Source organism: Castanea sativa, chromosome 5, assembly GCF_040712315.1.
Source record: "Castanea sativa cultivar Marrone di Chiusa Pesio chromosome 5, ASM4071231v1".
In the NCBI taxonomy this organism is placed as follows: Eukaryota; Viridiplantae; Streptophyta; class Magnoliopsida; order Fagales; family Fagaceae; genus Castanea; species Castanea sativa.
Window position 1 is genome coordinate 71191855 of NC_134017.1, and position 25024 is coordinate 71216878.

General features: G+C 34.4%; 1 protein-coding gene and 1 pseudogene across 1 annotated transcript; both read left to right on the forward strand.

Moving 5' to 3' along the window:
- Nucleotides 1-2883: 2883 nt before the first annotated feature.
- On the forward strand, nt 2884-3909 carry LOC142635715 (putative cysteine-rich receptor-like protein kinase 9). Its single transcript, XM_075809830.1, has one exon. The coding sequence runs from the start codon at nt 2926-2928 to the stop codon at nt 3907-3909; it is 984 nt and encodes a 327-aa protein (XP_075665945.1). The 5' UTR covers nt 2884-2925.
- Nucleotides 3910-4518: 609 nt separating this feature from the next.
- LOC142635716 (cysteine-rich receptor-like protein kinase 29) lies at nt 4519-23315 on the forward strand (annotated as a pseudogene).
- Nucleotides 23316-25024: the final 1709 nt, after the last annotated feature.

Below are 25024 nucleotides of genomic sequence, written 5' to 3' on the forward strand. Positions count from 1 at the left end.
AAAACAAAAGTTTGAGCTAAGATATGGGCCATATTTGATTTAGTTTTTTAGCTAGTTTCCTTATCATAAGTTTCATCACTGTTGCGCTCAAATTTGTAGGGTTTAGCCATCAGGATAAACTTGCTAACATAGTGTTTCAGTACAGTCACTTATATAGTGTTGATTAATAGGGCAACCACTGAACCACTAAATCATTGGAACCCAAATCCTAAAAGAGACTTAAGGCAAGTGAGTCTCAACTTATCTCTTCATTCTAGCCTCAAACCTTTTGTCATGGGAACTAAGAAAACATGTCTAAACTGAGCTTGAACTTTGGGAAGTGGGTTGTTTGGCCTAACATTAAGCTATATTAGTTTTGGTAGGGATTAAGGGTCTGTTTGGTTAGAGATTTTTAGTATCGTTATTTAGGTGTTGTTGAAATACGTATTTCAGTATTTAAATACTGAAAACTGTTGTTTAAAATCTAGTACCAGACAACCCCTAAAACTCTAGATATTGGTAGGTATAAATTGGAGAGTCTACATTTCCATTTTTTTGACACTAAATATCAAATAACTAAAGAACCTATCTGAGTGAATTGTGTCCTTGTGGATTGTTTATGTTAAATCCTTCCCAGATTTTTTATCTTGAAATTGGATTGTTTCATTGGTTTTCATGAGTCATCATATCATTGTGTTCTTTACTTTTCCTCTGTTTTGATATGATTGATACTTGTTTAACCAAAATATATTTAATTGAACTAAGTAACAACTTCACTCTAAATTAGGTTAAACAATATGCGTTTTCAAGGATCTAAATTCTAACAATTCTGGCTGGCCATTGGGATAGGGAGTTGACAACCATGAGCTAACAACAAGGTGATTGGTGGAGCAAGGGACAAGTGCATAGCACACACATAGTAACAAAGACATTTTTATTTTATTTTACTTTGTTTTATTTTGTTTTTAATGTTGATCTCTAATTCTCTAGTGAGTTGGAATGTGATTAACGAGAATCTGGATATTTTTTAGTGTATTTGGATGACCATAGGCTGAGGAATTGTCCATCTATTGGGTATTTTCTTTTTGATAAGTGTAACATCCACAATATTTTCAAAATAAATCGTAAGTGGTAGTTTGTTATTGATTTTAATTTGAATCTTCTATTGAAATTACTTATTTTTACCCACTATTAACAGCAAGTAACAACTTGTCACTTAAGATTTGTTGTGAAAGTGTTATGAAATTATTCTGATTTTTAAATTAAAAGTTACAACGGAAATAAAAATAACTAAAAACAGAAAAAAAAAAAAAAAAGAAGAAGAAGAAGAAGAAGAAGAAGAAGAAGAAGAGGATTTTAGGGCCTAGTGAAGGAATTTGTGTGAAATGCGGCTGGGATTTTTCCCTTCATGTTGCCAATTTTCGCTCAATTTCGTTACAGGCATTGATGATTTTCACTAAAACACTTTTATACTTTTTGAATTTCTTGTGTAAATTTTTGCAGTTTTTCAGTTCATGAAAAGCTTATATTGTCTGTTCTATGTCAATTAAGGAAGAAAAAAAATCTTAATTACATTAAAAATCTTAAAATGAATATATAATGATTTTAAAATCTAATTTAAAAAAAAAATCAAATAGAATAAAAAATTATAGGAAATTTTTTATTTTATTATGACATTATGGCTCACGTGGTTAGATGCAAATATAACTTAGGTAACTTGTGAGATGATATGAGATGGTCTCCTAAATTACATTTTTCTATGCAATTGCTGCTACACCTAAACTTCTAGACGTGACTCTCTTTGACCAACCAACGGAGACAATGCCGCCCACAGAAGCACCCCTGCCGACGGTTCACTTCTGTCCCCATCCACCGAATCGTAAGATTTGTGAAGAGTTGTCATCTTCGTTACTCTTTCGACTTTTCCACAATGACAACAAATTCGTGGGGAAAAATTAATAAAAAGATTAAGGTGGCTTGACTTATTATTTTGTTGACTAGCTATTGTTAAATGTTAATTCAGCCCCTTGTGCAGGGTCAGTCCCAGTCCTAGGCTACTTAGGCCCCAGCCTAGGCCCATAAGAGGAAGACCCCAAATTTTGGGGCAAAAATTAATATATTTAAAAAAAAAATAGAGATATAAGAAAACAAATAGTTTTATAATTTTTTTCTACTTATAAAAAATTCTAAAGTATTGAGTAATGCTAGAGACAACTTTAAAAACATGGGTCTTACAAATAGAGTAATATTATAGTTTTACAAACTATTATTGTGAATAACTTCTTACTAGTTCTCATCTGAGCCCACCGATAACATCATTTTTTTATTTATCTATAATCATTCACAACATCATTAGTTTGTAAAAGTTTTTGTAAAAGAGTTTGTATTTCTATCATTTTTCTTTACAAATATATGTGTCACTAATCGCAAGAAATAGTTTAGATAGATGTTAGAAATATTATTAAGTTTATTTGAAAGCTTTACAAATTGATGTGACAATTAATATAATATGTGAATGTCAATATTCCTTTTTAATGCATTTTTGAATTATTTGTTGTGATTAATGATACATCTTGTAAGTCTTATATTGTAAAATTTATAATATTCCTAATATCATTCATTTAAAAACTTGTTTATTATCTTCTTGAAGTATCACTAATCGCATTCATTTCTACAATGTTAGAAAGTTTTTTTTAGTAAAATTTGTTATATCTTTAGCATTTTTCTAAAAAAAAAAAACATATTACAAAATAAAAATATAGATTTTTGTTATAAAGGAATTATGATAGTAAATAATAGTTAAATATTATTTATGTGAGGACCAAAATGACCATTTAAATATACCACCTTCCTCCTGGAAATTTGTTGGAACGGCCTTGTGCAAATGTTTCTTACTATAGAAAACATTGCAGGACGGTGCGAAAAGCACAAGAGTCTGAGTTAATCATGATAATGGGGTTGCCTCGGCCTTGCAGATTCAACCTGCGCATGACCCTTTTGGTCCTTTACTTTCTGATCAGCTTCCTCAGCCATACCAGAACTGAGGCCGCTGCAACTTACGTCTATCATAACTGTCCAAACACCACCACTTTCACCACCAACAGTACCTACCAATCCAATCTCAATAACCTCCTCACTTACCTCTCATCCAACGCCACACGCAACATTGAATTCTACAACGCCACTGTCGGGAACTCCGTCGACACTGTATACGGCCTCTTCCTTTGCCGCGGCGACCTCCCCGCTGACACCTGCCAAAGCTGCATCGCCAACGCAACAAAAGACATAGTCCAGCGCTGTCCCACGGAGAGACTAGCCGTGGGTTGGTACGACGAATGCATGTTACGCTACTCTGACCAGTATTTCTTTGGCAGCATGGTTACCGATCCTATCCGAATCTTGTATAACACACAAAATATTTCGGACCAAACCCGGTTTGATCAGCTAGTGAGAGCAACAATGAACAATTTGGCAAGTGGGATTATAAATCTTAGTACCCGGGCAAAGAAGTTTGGGACGAAACAAGCGAATTTCACAGCGCTGCAAAATGTGTACACACTTGCCCAGTGCACGCCGGACCTGTCGGGTTACGATTGCAACAGCTGCCTTGACTTAGCAATACAGTATCTGCCGAGTGGAAAGCAAGGGGGAAGAGTTTTGTTTACCAGTTGTATTGCTAGGTTTGAAAGTTACGAGTTTTATCTCACGAGTAACACATCGGCGCCGACGCCAATGCCTGTTCCCCCGCCTCCAACACCGAAAGGTAAAGTTTTCTTTTTATTTTTATTTTTAAAATTTTTTAATTTCACTTCAGCAGATCAAAAGTCGTTGTCGTGGTTCCGCACTTTTCAGTTTCACCAAATATTTTATCCTTTAACTGCCTTAAATTATTTATTTATTGTTCGTTTCAAAATGCTAGAACATATATAGAATTTATTATGAACATATGTCATTTAGAATGGACTAATCTTTTGATGAAATGCACTTTACTTGAAATTTGGTAGATCTAGGATAGGTTTAAAGCTTCAAGAATCATGTTGTTTAAATCAAGTATTAAAGTCATCAAGATTGGACTAAGAAATAAGTGTAGAAAAACTATTCATTAAAATTGAACAAATTCTCAACAGCTGATCGATAAATACTATCTATCAAGAATTAATGAATCTCGACAGATAGCTCGACAGTTGTATCTATCGAGAATTACAAAATTAGAATTTCTAGATCTGATTTTCGGCCCATGCTAACATGTATGTGTAGGGTGTTTTTTCTCACAACCCTAGACATATATAAAACTTATTTTAAAAGCCATTACAAAAGAGAATACAAGGAAAACACATGCAAAAGGTGACCGATGTCTTAATCTCTCTGAAAGAAACTACTGCATCTTTTCACCTTAGGGTTTTGTAACCAAGTGCTTCTTGATCTTCATTGTTAACGAAGTGAAGAACTTTGCAGCTAACAATCTTCTTCAAGTTGGTAAGTTAGTCACGAACTAAGAGCCGTGCATTATTAGTAAATCACGTATTGGAATCCGTGCAAATGGGTAGCGTTCATATATTGAAAAGTTCAGAGGTTCTGAAGTAGTATAAGGTTTTTGCTGTGAATTCATTTACAGGGATTGTAGAGTCTAGAGATAAAAGTTTTGTACTAGATCTAAAACTTCTCTTTACTATAATGAATTGATTTTCGGAAAGGTTTCTCCCTAAGTTTTTTATTGTGAAACTAGTTTGTTTTATTAGTTTTTTTGAGTCATCATATCTTGTCTTATTTACTTTTCCACTATGCATGATATTGATATGATATTGATATTTGTTTGTTTTAATAAGTTTTATACATAATAAATCTAATTAATAACTTGGGTTTAAAACTTGTTAATTCTATTAATCAAGGTTTAAATTTCCCAACACAAAAGATTGAAACATTAGGTGCAAATACAATCACTGGCAAGGCGCAAACATAAAAGTCATGACGAGAAATGTGTACTTATAGACCCGGTATTCACTTTTGAAAAAAAAAAGTTTTAAATTCTGTACTCGTTTGGAGGCTGAGTCTGTGTTCCACGTCTAGCGTTTCACTTTTTTTTTTTTTTTTTTAGAAGAGCATAAACTGAGTTCCATTGGGTCCTGTGCACTATTTACGGGACCCACAGATCTATTTTTTCAACAAAAGTTTCATTAAAAATAGGTTTTATGACGTTATTCACACAATTAAAAATTATTTTGTTACAATATTTTTAATTTTCAACGGTATTTAAATGGACTCATAATGCCTTATACATAATTATTGTATCGAGGCAGAGTTAAGTAGATATGCTAGACCAAATCTCACTCTACGACCCTTTAATATTTAAGTTTGACAAGTCCTGGCCATGATTGGCTACCATGGCATAGCTAGGAAAAGGATCGGTGGCTTCCTGCCTAATTAATCCTATGAAAAAGAAATCTTTTCGATTTTGCAATGAATTTTGCAGAGCATAGACTTTCTACTCTTTGATCATAACACCAACTCTATATTGACTGCCCCAAACTAGTTCACCATCCTTCATAAAGCTTCTATGCATTAATCTATCCATGTTACGTAACACATGGCAGTGAGTTGTTCATATTGTTCATACTCATTTCCCAAGCCACTGCTCAGCCAAACTTCCTAGACCATATTCCTGTTTAAACAAGGGTAACTACACCACTAACAGTACCTACGAAGCAAACCTCAACGATGTTCTCTCCACCATCTCCTCCAACAAGAAAATTGAAAATGGGTTTTATAGTTTCTCTAATGGGGGTCTATGCAATTGGTCTTTGTAGAGGAGATGTTAAGCCAGACATTTGTCGTAGTTGCCTCAATGACTCTAGATATCGTCTCACGCAACTCTGCCCAAATAAGAAGGAGGCAATAGGATGGAATGACAATTGCATGTTACGCTTCTCAAACCGCTACATATTTGGCATCATGGAAACTCGGCCATTTTTGGCACTCATTAACACTAAGAGCGTATCAGACTTAAATGGGTACGAGCTACTACAGCCACTATTTGATAGCATCAAAAGTAAAGCCGCATCTCCAGTTTGCAACGAGAATCTCAGTCGCCTCAGACTTGAGCACAATATATGTGCTTGCACAGTGCACTCCAGATTTGTTCGAAGCTGCCTGCAGTGACCGTTCAGGTCATATCTATCAAAACATTCCACGAAGTTGTGTTGGAACTAGGGACGGACCCACAGGGGGTCAAGGGGCCCCGGCCCCCTGGCGCAAAGAAAAAAAAAAGATTTTTTTTAAAAGATTTTATACATATGTTTTCTAGAGTTATGTTTTACTCTTCCAAAAAGTTACACTCCTTCCCTTTTAATTAGCCTAATCCAACTAGCAATTACTCAATTTGAAAACTTAACAAAAACAAAGTTTTAAAATAAAAAATAAAAATTATCAGTCAGCCCAGTATTAAAGTACTAGCATTAGATGATCTAAATGGTAAATATTTAGTATTTAAAATACCAAAAACACTACTGTATAAGACATTTCAAATACTATATTAAAGTAGCAAAAGTAAGTTTTGGTTTATGAAAATAATATATATATTGTGACAGTTAATGCTTTTAAGAAACAATATTTTTTTGTATTTTTTGTCTCTATTGGTAAATAATTGCATTTTAATGCATTAAGAAACAGTAATTTTGTGTATTGATCTTACTTGATAGTTTATTAGTACTATATGGATACATATTTAGATTTTTTTTTTCTCCTTATACTTCAGCCTCCAAGCTTGAAATCTTAGGTCCGCTCCTAGTTGGAACTAAAGGTGAGAGATTTTATACATCTAGCTGTAATTATAGGTTTGAGTCCTACCCTTTTTTTTAACGTTACAGCTTATGTGTCATTGCCACCACCACCACTTTCTGCGTCTTCTCTTCCTTCTCCGACAATTACTCCTACAAAAGGTAAAAAGAAATTATCTCCTTTTTTTTATTCTTAGAGAAATATTATAGGCATCGAAAAATGACACAAAATTTAAATACATTCTTACAGTTCACAACACATGGGCGATGGGCCTCCACAATACAGAAATAGTGATTTTGGACTTTTCTGTTTATTTATTGTTTGAACTTTGAATATTGACTTATGTCAATTTCATAAGAATTGGCCTAAGAATTGTCATTATGAAACCAAAAATTTTCAGTTAGATCACTCGTCCAATCTAGAGTTTTTGACGATCTTATAACATCTGCAAGATAAAGAGAGTTGATCGAAGAGACCATCGAGTTGTGCCCAATGGAGAGCCTCCAATGCTTGAGTCAGTAACAGCCTATATTTTTCGTATATAAATAGTAGTTTTGTAGTAATTTTTGATGTACTTCGAAAGTGAGATAGATTGTCTCCTTTATAGGTGACTTAGGTAGTTGTTGTATATAAATGAAGGTGATTATTACTTTGATTGTAACGTTTGTTGTCTTGATAAGAGTTTAAGACATTTGATGGTCGTTATTGAGTGTGTTGAGCGGTAATTCATCTTTCTTTGATGGCTTGCTAATGATGCAATGGCTAGGGGTGTGCATGGGTCAGGTTGGGTCGAGTTAAGAGGATTTTTTGACCCAACCCACCATGGCAGGTCAAAAAAAAAAATTCAACTCAATCCAACCCATCAAATAAGTTCAACCCAACCCATGCGGGTCGGGTTGGATCGGGTTGGGTTGAACCCATGGGTTGAACAAATTTTTTATTTTTATTTTTATTAAATTGAGTAGAAAAAAATATAAATATAAATATATTTTAAAAACTCAAAGATTAGTATCAATGTAATTCCTTAAAGACAAACAGCACTAAAGACTAAACAACAATAGTAATTTACTAGAGTTTGTCTGAACTAATTGGTTTTTATATAGGATAGAAATAGTTAGTTATTTTAAAAAAATTATTAATTATATAATATATTTTAAATAAACATATATATATATATATATATATATATATATATATATATATATATATATTAAATATATGGGTGGATCAAGTCGGGTTTGGTGTGTTTGGAATCTTATGACCTAAACCCAACTCGACCCGTTATCAAAAAGATTTTTGTAACCCAACCCACCAATTTTTGACGGTTTGACTGCACACCCCTAGCAATGGCCGTCCATTAAGATGTACGAAATTAATGATTTTTATGGACTCATCAGGCATCATGGCATAAGAATTGTCATTCTGTTAAATAAATTTGTCTTTTTGTAGCAAATCAAAATATAAGTTTAACATTTTCTCTAACTCTCTTTTCCGAATCAAAATTTAGGGAATTGCACCCAATACAATAGCTAAAATATTTCACCCAGTGTAATTACCCTCATTCCTCTCACAAATATTTTTTACTATTATAACTTTTTTTCTTTTTTTTATTCAACAGTTGAGATTTAATGTTATTTCTTTTCAACTTTAAACCTCACTCATTCATAATAATTATATCAAGTGCAATACCTTACCTGATCTCTATCCCTCTTTTACCTTGTTTTATTTCTTATTTTTGTTGTGTTAGTGAGCCCACATATGGGCCTCTTGGTCAATTACACAACATACGTACAACAAACTAATATTTTTAACAGCTATTTTACAATATTACAATAAGTCTATTAGAGCATTCACATCAAAGATGTGAAAAGTGTTAAAATGCTATTTCATAACTCAAAACACTAAAACATGCTCTACATCAAAGGTGCCAAATCTGAAAAGTTGTTACAATTAACACCTTACTTTAGCAAATTGCTATATATATATATATATATTTTTTTTTTTTCTCTTTCTTTGTCACCCTCTTTCTCCAGGTCTCTTTTTATTTTTCTTTCTCTCTGCCATTCTATCTCTCTCAGCCTCCCTCTTTCTCACTGAGGTTAGTGATAGCCTACCTCATCGGAGCCACCGTGGCTTGCACTCTTCAAGATCCCCTTGGCCCACCCTGTCTCCACTCGCCAGATCCTCTCAGGAAAAACCATCAACGAATGGTTGCCGATACTCAACTCCTTCAGCAAGCCTCCATAACCAATGAAGAAGGTGAGGTTGTCCACCACAATTACAGCAGTTGGGTTGTTTTGTGATTTTGTGGTTGTGGGTGTGGGTTAATCGGGTCTGGGTTGTAGAATTGGGTCAAGTCTGTGGGTGGGTTTCGATAGCCTTGGGTGGTTTTCCTAGGTCGTGTGTAGGGTTGGCCATGGGTAGGGTATGGGTATACCCGATCCATACCCTACTCGAATAGTTTACCCATGGATACCCGAATATCAATTTCCATTAGTATCCATACTCCAATCTTACCCGAATTATTATTCATGGATATCCATACCCTACCCGAAACCCATTTATTATTATTTTTTAATCCAAATCATTTTAACTTAAAAACTAACCAATAGCTTTATCTTAAAAAGGAAAAAAACTAATCAATAAAAAATTAAAAAAAAAATTTATTGATTAGTTTGTATCTGCTTCTTTTTTTTTAGAGAGATATAGTTTCTTCCACCCTGCTAGTCTCTTCTCCATTTTCTCAGTGCGATTTCATGCAATATGAACTCTAAATGAAGATTCCAACAGCAAACCTAAATAAGCCAACTGCAGTGACCTCACCTAAAGTGTAACACTGTAGCTAAAGCTTCCACCTCCAGTACGACCCCCTCAGAGTACCATCTCACTCTTAGGCTCACCCTCAAACTTGCCAATGCCTCAAAGCATGTAAAAACATTGCAAGAATCTGATGTATGCCAATTTGGATCACAAATAAATTGTGGTATCATCAACAAATAACAGGTGAGAAACAGTCAAAGAACCCTTGTTCCTCCCATCCATCATAAAACCAACATTTTTCTTATCTATCATTCCACTACAAACCTCCATATCTAAAATAAACATGAGCAGAGACAGCAGGTCTCCTTATCTTAGTCCCTTAGAACTTGAGAAAAAATTAGCAGGGCTACCATTAACTAGAATTAAGAACCTCTTAAACACCATGAGGCTATAGAAGTAAAGTTTGGCACAATAAATAATACTCTGTAACACATTGATACCAATGAAAATCATTTTACATACTGGTCAAGGGCATTTAGTGATGTAAAAGAACAAATCTGCAAGTAGGGATCTTTCATTGTGTAATATCAACGATCCAAAGTATCCAATTCATAACTTAAAAATTCATCCACAATTTTAGAATATAAAAATTCCATATCACAGATGGTGTAGCCACTTGTGAACTTATAGCACAGTTGGAAACAGAATTTGAGATACAGATTGAAATTTTATTAGATAAACTGAGCAATATTTTCCTCTACCTCTTCAGTTGTTTGTCAAGCAAATGCCAACTCCTAAAATAAATTTTACAAAATCCCTTAACATGAAGGTCCATGTACACTAAATAAAAGTCATCTAAACTCTATTACATACTATCATCACTAAATACTACTATTTCCATGGTAGTGAAGATCAACATGTAAAATTGCATCAAAACTTAGGTTTATGTTTTGCAAAGTCCACGTCTTCTTAAAGTTGCTTCCTACATTGTGAATACCAAAAATTTGCCAGCAGTCACCACAAATTCACCAAAAAGAGTTCTTAAAAAAAAAAAAGCAACGGAGAAAACAAAGGTAACAAAGGTAAACAGAGAACATACCAGTAATGTTCTTATCCCTTGGAACATCAACTAATAGTGCAAGACCCGTCAAATTTGTATTTTTGAGCTTATGAATTTGTCAATTTATGTATAAAAAATGTACTTCAATAATTATTATTCAATTTATGTATAACAAACTTAGGTCTATGTTCAGATTTCTGTAGCATGCATTACGCCTCTCTCTAATTAGCATATCATTCTAACTCTACCTAAGCTAAAGTACTAGTTTCCAAACACAGACCAAAATCAAGGAAAATAATACCTGTCCATTAGTTTGAAAGCTCCATGGTATGACTTTCCTCCACTTCATTTTCTTCATAATCATTAAGAACGGTTTGAATGGTAGCATGTACACCTTTAAGTTTGCTCCATAACCAACTCTGCCTACACATCAATGCTTCTAAGGTATCATGATGAAGATGGCTATGGTGTGGACTCAACAATCTCCCGCTAGTGCTAAAAGCCAACTCTGAGGCAACTGTTGTCATAGGAATAGCCAAAATATCCCTTACAATGTGTTCCAAGGTAGGATACTTACTACCATTTTGCTTCCACCAACCCAAAACATCAAATTGTTCAGTTCTAGGGGACACTTTCTCACTAGCATAAAGTTCAAACTCCGATATAATATCCCTAATCCTTTGGCCTATGTTAGTAGTCGCATTACTAATAGACAAATCATAGTCCCTCATTGTATCATCATGTTCATGTGTAGCACTTGATGTAGATGTAGAAGATGAAGCTTGAGAAAAAATGACTCCTCTATCAATGTTTTCTATGTCATACTCCGCAAATAACTCAAAAAGAAGGTTCTTAACCTTGTCAATTTCTTTGTTAGCCTTACTACCGTACATTTTATTAAAATAAAATATCAATAACATCAATTTATATCTTGGATCTAAAACAATAGCCAAACTCATGATGTCATGAACGTCACTCCAATATTTATCAAACTTAGCTAACATCTTTGCTACCATTTTCTTAACCAACTCATCTTCACTTGAAAGCCACTAATTTAATTTCATCTTCAACCGGAAGAACGAAGGAAAATAATGATTAGCCGTAGGGTAGGCAGTACCAGAAAGCAACTCAGTAACTTTATGAAAGTAACCCAACTTCTCACAAACAATTTGTGCTACTTCCCAATCCCTATTAGTTGGAGCAGACTGATACTGAGGCTCACAACACAATAAGCAGGGAAATACATCTTTATAAATCAAGGCAGTTGAAAGCATCAAATATGTGGAGTTCCAACGAGTCCTACAATCAAGTACCAATTCCTTAGTACTTGCAATATGTGATTGGCAAGATATTTTTTCAAAAAATTCTGTTCTTTTTGGCGATTATGTCCTAAAATATACACTACTTCGAACCTTCTCAATACCATTACCAATTAAATTCAAACCCTCTTGAACAACCAAATTCAGAATATGTGTTGCACAACACACATGCAACAATTTTTCACCTAAATAAAGTGAACTAGCTTGAAGCTTATTCGAAACAAGTTTCATCATGCCATCATTGTTGCTAGCATTATCTACAGTTATGGTAGATAACTCCAAATCAATGTTCCAATCAAAAAGACACTCCGAAAGGATTTTAGAAAGAGAATACTTATCATGTGGAGATGGCATACGAATAAACCTAAAAAAAATAAACATAAATATGGTTAACTAAAGAAAGCAGAAAGTTAATAAGCTTGCTTGAGAATTTAAAAACTAGTACAACAAAATTAACCCAAAGAAAAAAAAATACCTTATAACTCAGCTTTCCAAAGTCTAAGAGTCATTTATGTAGTGCACTGTGATTACCATGAATGACCTCTTATTGTTGTTTGCAGTCTACAAGTCCGTTGTGATTGCAACTTTACTTGCATTCTTATCAATTTCTACCATAGTCTTCTGCTTCTTTTCATTATAATTTTTTTTGATATCTTACTTCAATGTGTTTCTTCCTACTATCTTAAAATTTGGCCGAAGGCCACCAACAAAATCCCAAAACCCAACATGATCAATGATTGCAAGAGGGTACTCATACAAAATGACCATTCGAGCAAGATCCCTCCTTGAAGCCTTCTGATCCTCTTCATTAAGAACACTAGGGCTTAAGATCCCTTTACTTGTCCTATTGTGTTGTTTGACAAGAACTTACTTCCTAATATCTGTTACTTCCCTCGGAGCACTTGGACAACTTTTTGCTATATGCAGTTTTAAATGAGTCGTCCCTGATGTACTTGCTCCAGCCATAAGTCTTCCACAGTAGTTGCATTGGGCCTTAACTAACCCGTCAATATTCTTTTTCCTAAAATGATTCCATATGTCTAAAGTTGTTCTTCATTTAGTGCATTGTTGTGGATTCTCAACCGGAACGGACTCAATTTCCTCTCCAAACAACGATTGTGATTCTGATGTCGTGCTAGTTGGGGGCTGTGGGGCTGGGGTTGAGGCAGAGGATGTTGCGGGCAATTGCACAGAGAGAGAGAGAGAGAGAGAGAGAGAGAGAGAGAGAGATAAGATGAGGTCAATAAGATTAGTTCAACCCCAGCATACTTAATTATATGGGTCATACTTAACTATACTATGAACGTAAGGCTAATTTGTGGTTTTTCAAAAGCAACACGAAAACTACAAAATAGCATTAAAGTTGTCCAATTTGATTGCTTTTCAAATGTGTATAGAGTACAGACTATTAGTGTTTAAAGAAAGGTTCAGCCATTGAACAAGAAATTGAAAATGGTTGAAGAATTACCAAGTCTTACATGCTTCATTTGTGAAAAAACTTAGACAGATTCACTCCTCTCTATAAATAGACATATCCCCATATAGAATTAAACACCTTAATGCAATCAAAAACCAAATCTAACACATACCTAGTTGATAAAATTCAATCAAAAACCAAATTCGACACATACCCAGTTGAATTCAAACTCTAAAACCAAAATCTAACACACACTAGTTGACAAATTCAATCTATATAAGTAAACAAAAGTTAATAAGCAACAGAACCCAGATACCCACAAAAACGATTTTCTTTTGAAACCAAACTAGCAAAAGGAGGAGAAAAGAATGAGTCATTTACCTGTGCAAGCGGGCGGTAGAAAAGACCAAGTGCAAAACAGAGAGAGAGAGAGTGACGGTGAGGAGAGGCATAGAATAGAGAGCTCTGAGAGTGAGAGTGTCGGTGAGGATGAGGAGAGGTAGAGAAAGTGTCTGAGTGTGAATGACGGTGAGTGAGACTATGAGAGAGGTTTAGGGTTTTTTTTTTTTTTTTTTTAAAAACGGGTCAAGTTTGGATAATATCCATACCCTATTCGAATAATTCGGGTAATATCCATACCCTACCCAGTTAAGCTCTACTCATGAAGAACCGGGTATTACCTAGAACATTTGCATCGAGTAGGGTTGGATATCCATTACCCAATGGGTATGGCTATCCCTAGTCGTAGGTGTGAGTTGATTGGGGTGGCTTTGGGTTGTGAGTGTGGGTTGATTGATTTGGTGGTTGGTTGTAGTTGTTTGTTGTGGTTATGCCGTATGTTGAGGCTATGAGTTGTAGGGTGATAAGGCGCTCCAGAACTTCTATTTGATCCTCAAATGCGCCGTCGAGACTTCACATGATGATGGTGCTTGCTAAGGGCTTCAATCCTAGAACGACTCGCAGATTCAAGCTGTTGCTTCAATTGCTTCTACACTCACCTTCGCTTCTCGCTCTCTCTTTTGAAACCTCTCTCTGGTGGGTTTGGGTTGATTGATTTGTTGGTTGGTTGTGGGTGGTGACATTGATCGCAAATTCAAGCTGTTGCTTCGATTTCTTCTATGCTTGCCTCCGCTTCTCTGCTTCTCAATCTCTCTTTGGTGGGTGTGGGTTGATTGATTTGGTGGTTGGTTATGGGTTTGTTATGGGTGGTGACATTGATCGCAGATTCTAGCTGTTGCTTCGATTGCTTCAGCGCTCGCCTCCACTTCTCGATCTCTCTCTGGTGAAATCTCTCTCTAGTGGGGTGTGGGTTGATTGATTCGGTGGTTGGTAATGAGTTTGTTGTGGGTGGTGGCTTGGGTGATGAGGGTCAATGGCGGTGGCTATGAGGGGTGGGTTGGTTATTTTTGCTTGGAGAAGAGAGACACACACAGAGAAAGAGAGAGAAAGAAATGTCTCATGGAGAATAAAAAGGAATTATAAATAACAAATAAATAATATTTTAATGAAGTGGTAAAAAAATAAAACATTTAATATTTGGGGTATTATAAAATGGAGTGTTAAAAATGTATTATAAAGTGGAGTGTTAATATAGATAAAGTAATATTTCGAGATGCTAAATGCTATATTTTTTGACTTGTTTGATGTAAATGCTCTTAATGGGTTTTTATAGTAATTATATCTTAGACAAGCTAGTGTTAAAAAACAAAGTTACAATAGAAGTAAAATTATGATTTCTTTATTTGCTCAACTACGATTGAATTTAGTTTTTTTATTTTTTATTCATTGGACGACTTGGGTCTTTTTTTTTACATTGATCAGCATGGGACTTGCTTTTAAATTCCACCTAGAGAAGGGGGAAAAAAAAAATCCAAGTATAGGTAAAGAATCTTGTAACTGAATTGATACTAATAATTCCAATAAAAATGTTTAGGATTTAAATTTTCACTCCTCCATTGTAATTGTTGAATTAAAACGAAGAGATTTGTGTATCGAGTTTAGGAGTACTCAAAATTTCCTACATCCTTGCTTGGATTTGCTTAATTTACTAGTCTGTTTTGGGTCTGATTTCATCTAGAAAAATAATGGTCCATCAAGTGTTCGCAGACTTCATGTCTCTAGCTTTAAAAAGCTTTTTTTTTTTCTTTTTTTTTTTTCTTGACTTATTCCGAAAAAAAAAATGTCATGAGTTCAGAAATAAAGTGTGCGCTTGCATAGCACTGAAATTATTTTAGTGCTGCGTTTTGCCTTTTTTTGGGGTCCTATGGTACTGTTCATAGACCAACAAACTCAGCAAAACGCAAGTTTCTAGGTAAATTTAGATCTCACAGCATTATTCATACATTTAAAAAAATTATTTTGCTACAGTATTTTCAGCAATAAATTTTTAGTTTTCAATAAATAAGCGACATTCAAACAGATCTAAAAAGTCTTAAAAGCACGTACGCTGACCAAATAATTACTTAACATAATTCTTTCTTCTCGAAAATAGAGTTAGGTTAGGCATATGCATGATCGACCAAATTCATTCCACGACGCCTGCAAAATATAATATATATACCCGTGAATATTTTAGTTTGACATGTCCTGGCCAAGACTGGCTTTACATGACATAGGAAAAGGATCAGTAACTTCCTAGCCTAATTTAATCCTAAGAAACTTATGAATTTTCCAATTTTAACATGAATTCTTCATATGAAATACTTCTTAGTTTTTACTCATTGAGCGTGGCACCAACACAAAATTGATTGCCGCAAACTAGTTCACCCTCCTCTATAAAGCTTCTAGGCATGACTCTAACCATGTTACTTTAACTTATGACAATGATTTCTTCAGCACTACTTTTCTTCCTATCTCCCATCTTCAGACTTATTTCTCATGCCACTGCCCAGCCAGATTTCCTATACCATATATGTTTATAGTCTTTAGGCAGTCAGGTAACTACAATGCTAACAGTACCTATAAGACAAACCTCAACGTTCTCTCCTCCATATCCTCAAACATTGAAGTTGAAAATGGCTTTTACTCTGACTCCAATGGCGAAGACCCTGACAAAGTTTAAGACACTGTTTGATAGCATGAGAAGTGAAGCTGCTTATCAGGTGGTTCTCTCAAATTAGCAACGGGAACCCCAATCGCCCCGGACTTCATCACAACATATGAGCTTGTGCAGTGCACTCCTGGTTTGTTGGAGCAAGATTGCAGTGATTGTTTAGCAAATACCTCTATGTTGTGCTGGAAGGCAAGGTTAGAGAATTTGTTTAACAATTTAATTTTTTACCTTTCAAACTTCTTTCTCTCACATTAAAGGTAAAATTATGTAGTGCAATAGTCCTATCGCATCAAATCCAAATCTTCATCTCCGAAATGAAAAAAAAAGTATTCACCAATTTTTTTATTTGAGTATGATCTTATAACAATTTCATCAAGACTTGCATAAGAATTGCCATTTTGTTTAATATTGTTGAGAAATTTAGACCCCAGTTGATAGAATTAACAAGTTTTAAACCCAAATTGTTAATTAGATTTATCATGCATAAAACTTGTTAAAACAAACAAACATCAATATCATGTCAAATATAAGTGTAGCAGAAAAGTAAGTAAGACAAGATATGATGACCTAAGAAAACCAATAAAACTAACCAGTTTTACAGTAAAAAACCTAGGAGGAAACCTTCCCAAAAAGCAATCTACTATAGTAAAGAGAAGTTTCAGATCTAGAACAAAACTTTTGTCCCTAGACTCTACAATCCTTATAGATGAACTTACAACAGAAACCTTCTACCGCTTCAGAACCTCTGAACTCTTCAATATATGAACGCCACCCTTTGATGCACAAATCCTAGTACGTGACTAATTCCTTTACACGAATCTCAGTATGTGACTCACTCACCAACTTGAGAAAGAAGAATGTTGGCTGCAAAATTCTTCATTTCATCAATAATGAAGATCAAGAAGAACTTGGTTACAAAACCTTAAGGCGCAAAGACGCAGTAGCTTCTTTTTGAGAGAATAAGGCTTCGGTCACCTTTTACATATGTTCTCCTTCTATTCTCTTATGTGACGACCTCTAAAATAAGCCTTATATATGTCTAGAGCTGTGAGAAAAGAAACCCTATACAAATACATAAACTTGGGCCGAGAATCAAATCTAAAAATTTGAATTCCCGTAACCTCGATAGATACCTCGATCGATCGAGAAGCTGTCGAGCTACATTAAACCTCGATAGATAGAGGTATTGAGCAGCTATCGAGCAGTTGTCCGCAAGTGTCCAGCTATCTGTCTAACTTTAGTGAACACTTTTTCTTTACTTGTTTCTTGGTCCAATCTTCATGGCTTTAATACTAGACTTGAACAGCATGTTCTTAAAGTATTAAACACACCAAATACAAGTAAAGTGCGTTTTGTCAAATGATTAGCCAACTACATAAAATATATCCTTAACAATCTCTCCCTTTGGCAATCCGTGACAAAACTACAACAAACAAATGAACATATGAGAGAAGTCATAAATCACTTAACTCATACTCACTTGTTGACTACAATAAAATCAACCTTAACACAAACTCTTGAAAAACTTTGCAAGAAGAGAGCTCATGGCATGGAAGACTTTGACAACCTATATTTCTGAAACATTTTAAACAAAACTCATCAAGGCATCTTAGTGTGAAGTAGAAATAATATATTGCATACAAATAAAGAAACATGTGTATAAAGATAGAAAAGAAACAACACATGTAGAGGTAGGTGAAGAAAACATACATCATCACATATATATCAAAGATAAGCACAATGTATGTAAACATGGTCACAAGACCTAAAGTAGCTCTTACAATAACAAGGAGGTGAACACTCCCCCTAACAAGATGAAACACATCTCCCCCTTACAGAGGCATGTATTTCTCCCCCTAACTTGTAGAATCTTAAAAAGAAACCACAAATTCTCCAATTTCTCCCCCTTTTGGTCATGATTGACAAAGGGTATAAGAAGCTAGAAAGCTTCACCCAAGAAACATAAAGATGATCAATGATGATCAAGGGGGTACAAAGAATCCATAAAAATGCATAAATGTAATGAAACAAGATGCTATAAATGACAAGATAAGAGAAACATGCAAAACGTGTGAAAAACAATGCATGCAGAGGATTTCAATGGATCAAGAGGTGTCGAGTCATCTGTTGAGGAATGTGTCGAGAAAATCAACGTCAATAGATAGAGCTATCAAGAAGGTGTCGAGAAACAAAGCAAAGAGACGAGAATAAAAGCTCGATCAATCCACTAAGTGTCGAGAAGCTATCGAGAGGACAAAAGTTTTCTCAATCGATCCACCAGGTGTCGAGATTGCGATAAGAAAAAGCTAAGAAACTCGACAAATAGCCAGGTATCGAGGAGGTGTCGAGGAGGTGTTGAGCTAGCTTTTAAAAGCAGTTTTTCGAGAAGGGAAAAATACAAACGTGAATGCAATCACGCATGCAACTCAACCAATGATCCAATCAACATATTAGATTCTCAAAATCATCTTTCAACAACAATTTTAAGCACATGGATCCCAAAACGCACACACACACACACACACTAAACAAGTCTAACCGATTTTATATTTCAAAAACAAGTTAAGACAGTTTAGTGAGTATACATCAATATATGTAAACCTTGTGAGGGCCAATTCACATTGTACCTGCACATGTATCAAAAGTAGTAAAGAATATTGCATGTTTTGTGTGAAAACATCGTAAGAATGCATAAGTGTCTCTATGTTATGACAATTTGAGATATGAGAAAATCACTTTAAATCACACACAATCATAACTGTTTGATGGGGATTATCACCTTCGAGGTACATTCTATAACTCCCACATCTCCTAGAGAACACACTTGCAATCATATTTAAAGCATTTTGTTCTTTTTGCTTTTATTTTCTTTGCATATTTTCTTTTTATTAAGCAAACTATGCATGGGTATACAAAGGAGAGAAAAGAAATACCCAATTATGTTAAGTTTTTGACATTACACTTTTGTTATGCCGAAGCATACAGATGTCATTGACATTGCACTTTTGCTATGTCGAAGCATATAGATGTCATATCATGATTGGCAGGTAACAGTGGTGAGATTGTTATTTATACATTTCTCTTAGGATTTTCTAGTCCTTATCGTCAAAAAGAGTGATACGAGTGTTAAGTACAAGAAATCACTTAACCTTGCTCATCACAAATAAAGAGCCACAAAGCTCACTTGCTTAGTTTGTGCATAATAATGCTCATCTAAGTTACAAGAGATACAAAGTTTAGAAAACTCTGTTTCAATGGCTATTTTAAGGCTCACAAGAACCGATGTACACAAACACACACTGTTTTTGTATTTTTCTGATTTTTTCTCTTTTATTTTTATTTTGAAAAAAAACAAAATAAAAACTAAACAACCAAACAAAAATAGACAAACAACATGAGAACATAAAAGAAAGATGTAAATGCATGAAGGCATGATAGAAAGGTGCAGATGCATGAAAGCATGATTCCAAAAGCAGATAAGAAATCAATCATAGAGAGTCTTACTTTAGATAGAAAGAATTAAAGCAGAGGGAAATAGAAAAGACAATTAAGTTTTAGGTTCTTTCTCACCCACACAGCACGAGTCTTTGGCCGTGAAGATGAAAAGACACGTGTCCTAGTATGTTTACTAAAGGATATAGAAGAATTTAGATTCTCCTAAAATTGAGTTAAAAAGCTCAAGACTTTTAATAATTCTCCAAAAGTTTCCATGATAATGGGGGTCAAGGATCACACTCAGGAAATTAATCCAATCAGAGTGTACTCGCTTTGATACCACTTATTGGGAAATTTAGACCCTAGTTGATAGAATTAACAAGTTTTAAACTCAAGTTGTTAATTAAATTTATTATGCATAAAACTTGTTAAAACAAAAAAAACGTCAATATCATGTCAAATATAAGTGCAGCGGAAAAGTAAATAAGACAAGATATGATGACCCAAGAAAACCAATGAAACTAACCAGTTTCACAGTAAAAAACCTGGGGGAAAATCTTCCCGAAAAGCAATCCACTATAATAAAGAGAAGTTTCAAATTTAGTACAAAACATTTGTCCCTAGACTCTACAATCTCAGTAAATGAACTTATAGCAAAAAGCTTCTACCGCTTCAGAACCTCTGAAGTTTTTAATATATGAATGTTACCCTTTGATGCACGAATCTCAGTACGTGATTAACTCCTTTGCACAAATCCTAGTACGTGACTCACTCACCAACTTGAGAAAGAAGAATGTTGGTTACAAAATTCTTCACTTCATCAATAATGAAGATCAAGAAGCACTTTGTTACAAAACCCTAAGGTGCAAAGACGCAGTAGCTTTTTTTTTTAGAAAATAAGGTTTCGGTCACCTTTTGCATATGTTCTCCTTGTATTCTCTTATGTGATGGCCTCTAAAATAAGTCTTATATATGTCTAGGGCTGTGAGAAAAAAAAACCCTACACAAATACATAAACTTGGGCCGAAAATCAAATCTGAAAATCTGAATTCCCGTAACCTCGATAGATGCCTCGATCGATCAAGAAACTGTTGAGCTTCATTAAACCTCGATAGATAGAGGTGTCGAGCAGCTGTCCGCAGGTGTCCACAGGTGTCCAGCTATCTGTCTAACTTTAGTGAACACTTTTTCTTTACTTGTTTCTTAGTCCAATCTTCATAACTTTAATACTAGACTTCAACAACATGTTCTTTAAAGTATTAAACATATTCTAGATCTACCCAAATATAAGTAAAGTGCGTTTTGTCAAAAGATTAGCCAACTACATGTAATATGCCGTTAACAAATATATTTGTCTTTTTGTTGTAAATCATATTTTATGTTTCACAATACTCTCTCTCGTTTTCCCTTCTTTATTTCCTATTTGCGTGATATGATTTCGTTAAGTAGGACCAATCTACAGACGGATGAATAACTGTATTCAACAATTTACATGATTTTTTTTTTTTTTTTTGTTTAAATATATTTGACGAGACGCTTTTGGTTTTCTCAGGAAAGGAGAGAAAGAAAGCTCGAACTGCTATTATCATTGCCGTTCCATCTGTTATTGCTGTGATGCTTACTATCAGTACTTGCATATTTCTTAGAATGAAGAAGTCAAAGGATAATTTTGAAAGTAAGTCACTTACAATCAATTAGTTTCAACGTTGCTAGCATGTTATCCACTTATCTGAGAGGTGTTTTACTATATAAATCAAACAGTTAGAGATAATGTACTTATCGCAATATCACTGAACATGCTTGTTCTAAAATGATTTTTTCTTTTAAATAACAAACTTTTTATAGTATGAAAGTTGTGAAGTCCTTTTGATAGTTCGAATATATATATATATATAGCAAAGAAATTTTGCATAGGAGACACATTTACTATAGTTTTGACTCTTTGAAGAAATATTACTATTTAAAGAAAGTACTTAAATCGTTTGATTGTGTATTACTTGTTTCCTTTTAATTTAAAGCTGTGGAAGGAATACAAAGTGTGGAATCCCTGCGATACGACTTTAGCACCATTAGAGCTGCGACAAACAATTTTTCTGATGCAAATAAACTTGGGAAAGGTGGATTTGGGATAGTTTACAAGGTAGGAAAACATTATGATATGGAGAGATATTAAGTTTCTGTCAAATTATGTTAAATCAATGTTTTAAATTCAATCATAGTGATCAACTTAAATTTTTTAATTTACACATTATGCAAATAATATCAGGGAAATCTTTTAAATGGACAAGAGATAGCTGTGAAAAGGCTATCAATAAACTCTCAACAAGGAGATTTTGAGTTTAAGAATGAGGTTCTATTAGTGGCCAAACTTCAACACCGGAATTTAGTTAGACTCCTTGGATTTTGCTTAGAAGGGAAAGAGAGACTTCTTATATATGAATTTGTGCCTAATAGAAGCCTTGATTACAACATTTTTGGTATTGTTACATTCTTACTTCAATTTATATTATGTGATCATAATAAATTCTTTTGAATTTCATGGTATATGACTAAAGAATATAATTTCATGAATATATAGATCCAATGAAGCGTGCACATATTGATTGGGAAAGGCGATACAAAATCATAAAAGGCATTGCTCGAGGACTTCTATATCTTCATGAAGACTCACGACTTCGGATTATTCATCGTGATCTCAAAGCTAGTAATATTCTTTTGGATGCAGAAATGAATCCCAAAATTTCAGATTTTGGCATGGCAAGAATGTTTGTACTAGATCAAATTGAAGGCAGTACAAATAGAATTGTAGGGACCTAGTAAGTATAATAAGATGCATTAGTTGATGAGAAGTAATATTTATGCATGTCTTATATACTAGATTTTAGTAGTTGGCTTTTCTCAAATTGAAAATAGATTTGTTAATATTGAAATGCAGTGGATATATGGCACCAGAGTATGCAATGCTTGGACAATTTTCAATAAAGTCAGATGTCTTTAGTTATGGTGTGATAATTTTGGAGGTTTTGAGTGGACAAAAAATCACTCATTTCTATGATGGAGAAAACTCAGTGTATCTTCTAAGCTATGTGAGTATGACTACAAAGTATAGAGTAGGCATTTCCTTTTTATACACACAAAATCATGAATTGGAAAGTATATAATCGAACTTTTTCTATTAGTTTGTTTGTGCATAACGAACTACTTTTGCAGGCTTGGAAAAATTGGAGGGAGGAGACAACTTCAAATCTCATAGATCCCACATTGAGAGGTGGTCCAATAACTGAAATGTTGAGATGTATCAAAATTGGACTACTATGTGTTCAAGAAAATGCAAGTGACAGACCAAGTATGACTTCTGTTGTTCTCATGCTTAACGGAAATTTGGATCCAATTCCAACACCAACACAACCTGCATATTTTATGCAAAGCAATATTGTATCATCCACATTAGTAGAGAATGACAAAAGTTCCAGCATAGCTAACAATGAGGCTTCAATAACTGAATTATGTCCAAGATAATGGTTTGTGAATTGAGGCTACAATAAGCATATTTGTTTAGGAGTTCTACTTGGAACGATTAATATTGTAAATTATTCAATTACACGACAAATTCCACAATTTGAACTTCTTGTATGTATTGTTATGCCCTAAATTTATAATTTCACATTTCTTTTCAAATTCTAAGTTGTGATAAATTTCTTTATTTACTATTGTGTCCATTAAATAATTATTTCATAGAGACTGATAAACACTTTAAGCGTGCTCGTGTACTTCACACCTTCCTACAGCATAACCTAACCTCCAAATTATTGATGTAATATTGCAGAATATTTTAGCTCTTTGTAATTTGTTTGATGATGTTATTTTTTTCTTTTGTGAAAAGAGAGTAATTTTCCAGCTCATTTGTTAGCCCTTTGGGCTGTTTTTTGTAACAACTCTGGGCCTGTCTCCATATCTGATCAATCCTTGTTAGTGGCTCAAGCTTTGGAAAGAGATGGGAAAAGGCCCATGAGTTCCTTGTTGTACCACTCGTGGATTCCTTTTGTGAAATAAAGATGTTTATTCAGCAAAAAAAATAAATAAATAAAAGCTTCGAAACAATATATTTGTTTTACAATAAGTGAACCACATACAAAGACTAAAAACTTCACAATCTCGTTGAAGATAACAAATGGACGTTCATACACTTCTCTATCTATCTATCTGGAAATGTCACTCGGTTTTTCCTCTTTTTCGTCACCTTTTCTCAAGGTAAGGGAATGGGTTAGGGTCTAATTCTACCACCCCTATAGTTCAGATGACTCATTTAGCCTGCGTTTGGATACTAGGTTTGCGTTCACGTCCAGCATTTCACGTTTGTTGTTTGTTGTGTTTTTTTTTTTTTTTAGTTTAAGTGGGTCTCGTTGACTGTTCACGAGACCCACAAACCTCTTTTTCAAAAAAAAAACTTTCATAAAAAATGGGTCCTACGACTCTATTCACTTAATTAAAAATTGTTAGGTTCTAAGTACTTAGGAACTAATGTATTAGAACTCTAATATGTATTGTTGGCAAACCATGATTAAAACAGGTGTCTAGTTGTGTCTTAGATTTGCTCAAAGTATGTGATTTATGTAAAGTTAGAATCGAGTTAACTGCAGAAGTTATTATGCATTTCTGCCTGACTCGATCGATCGAGAATTAGACTCGACCGATCGAAAGTCGTGCAGATTGTTTTTTCTGCAGATTTTCCAACTCAGCCCTAAGCCCATATGACGTGTAGGGTTTTATGTTTTTCCCTAGGTATAAAAGGCAAACCCTAGTCACGATTTTGAGGTCGCTCACATTGTTATTTGTGTGAATCTCTTGTGAGATCTGAGAGGTGCTTACCTTTACACAAGCTTAGGATTATCAAGAAAGAGATAGCTTCAAGAACTTGATGATCATTCAGTTGCTGCCATAAGAGCTTAAAGATGCATAAGCGGGAGTGCTTGTACTTGCTAGAGAATCCAAGAAAGAAGGAGTCTGTGGTCTCGGAGCTTGCATATGGTCGTGTCAGTAAGTTCTACTGGTGGGTAGCCATAGGATATTAGTAGTCTAAGTTGCTATTGTACACTTCGATTATTTCATAGTGGATTCGGGTTTATCTTGAGGATAGCTAGGTTAAATCCTCCCTAGGTTTTTTACTGATTTAGTTTTCCTGGGTCATCATACCTTTGTGTTTTTATATTCCGCACTTTGCATTTATA